Source organism: Dipteris shenzhenensis, chromosome 32 (genome assembly GCF_047967505.1).
Source record: "Dipteris shenzhenensis isolate YYH24624 ecotype China chromosome 32, Dip_SZ_1.0, whole genome shotgun sequence".
Lineage (NCBI taxonomy): Eukaryota > Viridiplantae > Streptophyta > Polypodiopsida > Gleicheniales > Dipteridaceae > Dipteris > Dipteris shenzhenensis.
In genome coordinates this window covers 42,908,820-42,914,819 of record NC_141627.1, presented here as the reverse complement: position 1 = coordinate 42,914,819, position 6,000 = coordinate 42,908,820, and the positions used below count along the sequence as shown (strand labels likewise).

The window sequence follows — 6,000 nt, the reverse complement described above, 5'->3', positions numbered from 1 at the left end:
ATTTTTCATGATGTTGGTCGTGAAAGTCGAGAGAGCCCTTAGAGGGCATTCCCACGCTTGGGATTTCGTAGCCCTATTTCTACCGATTGGCAAAGAATAGTAGTTACAAAATCGCCTACTCAATTGGTTGAAACTTAGCACCCATTAACATTGCGGAAGAGGGCAACGTTAAGCGTGAAGGTAGGAAGGAGAGTTTTTCGGGGACTTTGGAGCCAATGTGCTCCTTCGACTTCGTTGCAAAAGATTGGAATCTGCCTCAAATGTAGGGAACACAGAGGACGCCACGAGAGTCTCTCGACGCTCACCCCTTTTTCCCGTCCCGTTGTGGCGATTTCCGGGACTCCAGAACCCAATCAGACCCTCGTATACACAATCTAAAATTGCGGAACGATTGTTTGGGCAGGGACGTCATCGGAGAGTTGACTGGACGGAAGTTGGGTCTCGTGTCAAATGTTTGCTCATTCAGCGCTGAATGAACGACGAGGAGAGCTGTCTCAGTTTTGTACTGATGGCGGCCAGCTCCATTCCATTGACCCGCCTTTCTCTTTCTACTGTCTTTGTCTGACGTCCTCTCTTTAGTTCTCTTCCTCTTTCCCCTTGTCTCCTTTGCACCTCCATACCCATCTCCACATTCACATCCAGTTTCTGTCGATATTTACCTCCCCTCCCCTCCCCTCCCCTCCCCTCCCCTGCTTTATTCAAGAATCGCCCACCATGTCCTACCTCTCCCATGAAAACGCCCCATTAGACTACGTTGTGGTCACCCTGATCCAGCTCGGTGGCCTGTCCGTTGTACTGGGAAATTCTGTCATCCTTTACCACAGGAAGTATCCGCCTATCAAAGCGAAGGGCGTAGCTATGACGGTGTTGAGTTCTTTGGGAGGTTTGATCTGGATCGTAGCCACGCTAGTGGTGAACAACCATTTTCCTAGGCGGAAACACTCCCTCCTTGCAGCCTGTGTTCTTTGGACGTATTGGCTTCAAGCCTGCTTTGGATTCTCTATGTGGCTGAATTGCCTCACTCTGCGCCTCATCATTCTGTACCGTATTTTTATTTCAAAGCGGGGGTTCAAACGTCCTTTTATCATTCTCCTTCCTCTGCTGTTGCCCGCGATCATTTTATGCATTTGTGGCTCGGTCATGCCCCCAATCACGTAAGTATCTCGTATTCTATCCACAAAATGTGCATGCGTGCTTTTTTTTCTGTGGGCTATTTGAAAGTTACGTATTCAAGCATATTCAAAACTTACGTATTTGAGCATAACATTAGTGCTAGACCTCAATCACTACAGTATCATGTCATGTTCGTTGTAACGCCTTAGCCTCATATATCTAACCATTTAATCTTCACATCAGTATTGCTATCCTGCCAAATTCGTATATCATTAGTTATTGCGTTAATAAAATTGTAACATGTGACCACATGGTTGAGAGCGCAGACTGATTTGTGATGCCTTCGCAAATTTGCCTAAAGTTTTCCAGCCCCTTTGCGTCTAATCCTTTGTGCCGTCAGCCCACACGTCCTGGAGCATATTTGAGATTCATGCCTTACCTTCAGCTTGCACGTGGCAGATGTGAACGTGTCCTTCGTACACTTATGGTTTGAATTTGGAGAGAGTTAGGAGATCCTTCGCACTTCCATATTGTACCGTGTAATAGCACTAGGGTGTTACTGGTCATTATCTGACATAGTATGAGAGCCAAAGATTCTATGATCGTGATCTTTATCAATACCTAAAGGCAGGACATCCTTGTATGCTGGAAAAGGACTACTGTTCACTAAAGTATTTGCCCCTGAAGAGTCGTTTCAGTTTACAGGCTTTTCTGGTGTCAGGGCCTCAAGTTTGCCCATCCCCAACTTTTGGCAAGAGGCAGTACAAGAATGGGAGAATAGAGAAGCCCTTCAGATTCAGTGAAGGTCAGAAAGTGGACACTGATGCTCTTGCCATGCTCTTGCTGAGCATGCTTCCATGAAGCTTCAGAGGATTTTTGACTGGCTAATCGACCATAAGTGATTGAGGCCTATCACTTTTGAGAGATCAGCCTATGCCCTTACGAGAACTGAGGGTGAGATGAGAAGGCCTTCTAGGCCTTCTTAGTGTGGGCAGCCCTGCCACACCAAGGCTTCCCGCGTGTGTGGCAATCAAAATTTGACCAGCGATTCTACCATGCACGCACCAGTCCAAAAAGCCCAGTCTCCACATAGTGCCCTCAGGAAGGTTTAGTATACCCTATTATAACCCTTCTCAAAATTCACGAGAAGGATCACGAGAGGCTGAGACTCGTAGTGTGCCCAGTCGCTAGCTGTCCAGAAGGTAAAGATGTTTGTCTACGATGCTACTCTCCTGGACCTGGGTGTTGTGGATGATGTTTGAGAGGGGATGAAGCTGCAAGCTCAAGAACTTGAGTAAGATCTTGTGTGCAGTATCCAAGAGAGTGGGCGCCACTGTCACATTTCTGTCCTGTCCTCCCTTTCAGGATCCAACAAATCCATCCTCGTGCAACAGTCTAGGTAGCTGCCCTGAATTGAAGATTTCTTGAAAAGTCAGATGAAGAGGGGTGTGAAAGTGCTCCAGTAACTGCGGAAGAACAATGGGGATAGTTCTTCCTGCCTTGGGCATTTCTGCAATGGTGGGGACTTGAGGGCCTTAAGCATCTCCTTGTCCACGAAGGGAGCCTCCTACTGCCTCATCATCTACAGTGAAAACCTATAGGGATATGAAAACCAAGCCCCTGCACTTGGGTGCAAGGCGACGAGTGGCTTCATCGACAAAGTGCAAATAGTTCCTATGATAGGATATTTTGTCATATGCCGTGACCCCCTTTGTCTAGGAACAGTCAGACACGAGCTACGTAGGTCAGTCTCTCAGCCTTAGGTCAAGTCGGAAGTCAAGTCCTTCTTCACTAGTACCCACTGGAGAACAGTAGGTCAGTGTTTCCGTCTTAGGGTTTTAGCTAGGTCTAGGTCTCAGCCTAGGGTAGGAGGGTCCCCAAGGGCTGGACCAAGGAGCTCTCCATGAAGGGAAAATGGGCTGGGGAAAGGCTGCCTTTATAGGCTGCCCTGTGCCCCTCCCTTGGGAGCAAAGGGGTGAAGAAGTGAGCCCAACCAGCCAACCAACCAGACGACTAGCTAGTCGGCTCATCTCTGGCTGGTTGGCTCACCGCACAGCCCCCTATTTATAGGGGGCTTGCTGCTCTCTTTCCTCATCCAGCTGCCTTCAGTTCAGTCTCAGTTCTTCAGCCCGGTGCAGCCTCAGCCCTTCCAGAAATACCCTGCAAGTCAGCCATCAGTTCAGCAGTCCTCAGTGTTAGCCAAGTATGAAGCAAATTCTTCCCTATTGGGGGAAGGGGGCCCTCAGTGGGTACAAGGACCCAATCTGGTGTCATCTACAGTCTCTCTCTAACCCTTATCTCTCTCTTCCTCTTGATGGTGCATACGCACACGCCTCGCAAAGGTTTAAAGGTCTCGCTGCGCATTACACGATCATTAACTATTGCATGTTACAAACTAGGTGTGTGTTATTAAGATGTTACTTAGTGACTTGACCTAAGGTGCTATTGTGTGCATGGAATCTTGTGTTGTGACAACCTTGAAGAAGCTTGGCTATGGACATGAGCAGAATGGGACAACAAGCACAAGTGGAGGGGGGGTCACGAGATGGGGTGGATTGGAGCAAACAGGAGCGGGTGTCGGTAGTGGACTAGAGGAGACATGAGCAAATGTGGACAATGGGCTAAACCGGGCAAGAACGGATAGAAGCAGTGTGCTGGGGTAGACAATGGCAGGTAGAGCGGACATGATCAGGTAGGATTGGCGGACGTACATGAATGGATAGGAACAGGTAGGATCGACAAATGGACAAGAGTGGAAGGGGGGTGCCATAGCACGCAGGAGGAGAGAGGGGGGTCTTGTGTGGGGGACGTGACACTTTTTTTTTAGTGAAATCTTTATATTTCTGTGTGGGAAACCTCAAAAGAGGTAAAAACCCACCAATTGTTGGAGATAAGTGCACACGAAGTGTACTATTTCCCTAGTCTACATTTGTCTAAGTCTAGTCTAGTCTTTGTGTCTTGAGTATGTGCCATGTGGCACCTCTACAATTATCCCATAAGCACTCTTGCTTTATGTCTTGTACTTTGGCCCATATATTCATGGGTCACATCATTGCAATCTATCTATCTAGCTTGTGTCTTGTCTACACTCATCTACAAGGTAACTCTTTGTCTGTCTTTCAATCTTGTTCTTATTTTACTTCTAGTTTTCTAGTTTCTAGTTCTTCCTTTTATATTCCAACATGGTATCAGAGCCATGTAGATTCCTCTTCTCTCCCCTCAGTCTACTGTAGCCATAGCCGCCTCTTCTCAGTTTTTTGCTCCGCTCAGCTGGTCGCCATCTCCATCTTCTGCTCGTCTTCTCCACGTTGCTGCCGTTCCTGCTCAGGTTGCCGCTGCAGATCTGCCCGCCTCTTTCTGCCCCACCATCTCTCTGCTAGATCTGCGCCACCACAGCACGCCATTGCTCTGCCAGACCTACGCGCCAGATCAGTTCCACTCCAGATCTGCGCACCATCTCTGCCAGATCTGCGCAGTTCCGCTCCAGATCTGCGCCCATCAGCTCCCGCTCCTGCTGTCGCTCCTGCACCTGCATCAACATACGAAGTACAGCCAAGATTGTCCGTACAGTCCGTACGACTGTACGGAATCTGTACCTGCACAGGTCGCACCTCTCCAGCTGCTGTTCGTGATCTGCGCCATCTTCACGGAGATCTGCGCCATTTGTTCGTGACTGCACGGAGATCGCCTTCCCTACGGCATTGCTTTGGAGCTCGTGCTGCTTGCACCTCCTGGACCGTGCCTCTGCCTCTGCCTGGGATTAAGGTACTGCGCATTGCCTCTTTCAGTCTGCTGAGCAGACCTTTTTTTTTTGCTAGTTCCTCTTGCTTCGATGGGTTGTCACAAGCTATGGCCTTGACAAAGTGGTGAGAGAACCGGCTTCTTGGATCTCTCCTTTCATTTATTTCTGCAATATTGTAAGGGAATAGACACTGCCCTTGCATCCTAGCAAGAGGTAAGACCTTCCCACATGGCATCTTCCTCTCATTCTCTCATGTCTATCAACAAATTCAATGGGTCCAACTTTCATACTTGGCAAATCAAAATCAAGTGCCATCTTATGAAAGGAGGTCTTTGGGACATTGTTCACCGTGCTGCTCCCGAAGGTCCCGACATTGAGCAAGTTGTCATTGCCAAAAATGACAAAGCCTATGCTATCATCTTGCTCGGTCTTGGAGATGATTACATTCATCACATCTCCGACATACAGACTAGCCTCTCATGTCAATTATCTTCGCAGTCTTATGGTTCAGCTTGCATCAGTAAAGTCTCCCATCTCCGAAGATATTGCTATAGCTGTGCTTCTCAAAAGCTTACCTGACACCTATGCTACTCTTGTCACTACCTTCAAGTATCACAATAATCCTTCTCTTGAAGGTATCATCAATGCTCTCCAAGAGGAAGAAAGAACTCAACAACAAAAGGTAACTGACACTGCATTTTTAGCAAAGAAAGGAAGTTCTAAGGTAAGAAAGCCTTGCACCTATTGTGGCAAAACTAATCATATGGAGAAGGACTGTTTCAAGGCTCATCCATGCACCATTTGTGGCCGTGATAATCACCGGGAGAGGGACTGCTACAACCCTCTACATCAGCCCCTGCATCTACCTTAGCCCATGTTGCTGCAACATCTCCATTAGCAGATCGTGCTGTTCCTTCCTCATATGATGAGAAGTGGGCTTTCTGATTACTTCATATTTCTTGTCTACTACTTTGACCACTGATGATGTAGGTCAAGGGGTTCTAGTGTCTTGGTCTTTCTGTTTGTCTACAGTCAGTCTTCTGTCTATCTAGTCTTGTCTGTCTGTCTATTTGTCTATCAATCTGACTGTGTTTTGTTTTAGATCCATCTTGTCCCTACCCTTGTGGACCCATATGAGGATATCA

The 6,000-nt window shown here is 47.7% G+C and overlaps 1 protein-coding gene across 2 annotated transcripts in view; it reads left to right on the top strand.

The window, feature by feature from the left end:
• The first annotated feature begins 492 nt into the window (after positions 1-492).
• LOC147880791 (uncharacterized) overlaps positions 493-6,000 on the top strand; it is a 46,603-nt gene continuing 41,095 nt past the window's right edge. For both annotated transcript variants that reach the window (XM_087371058.1, XM_087371059.1), the window contains exon 1: positions 493-1,154. In XM_087371058.1, coding sequence (XP_087227184.1) covers positions 715-1,154 — 440 coding nt within the window. In that variant the 5' untranslated portion in view covers positions 493-714. The remainder of the gene's footprint in view (positions 1,155-6,000) is intronic.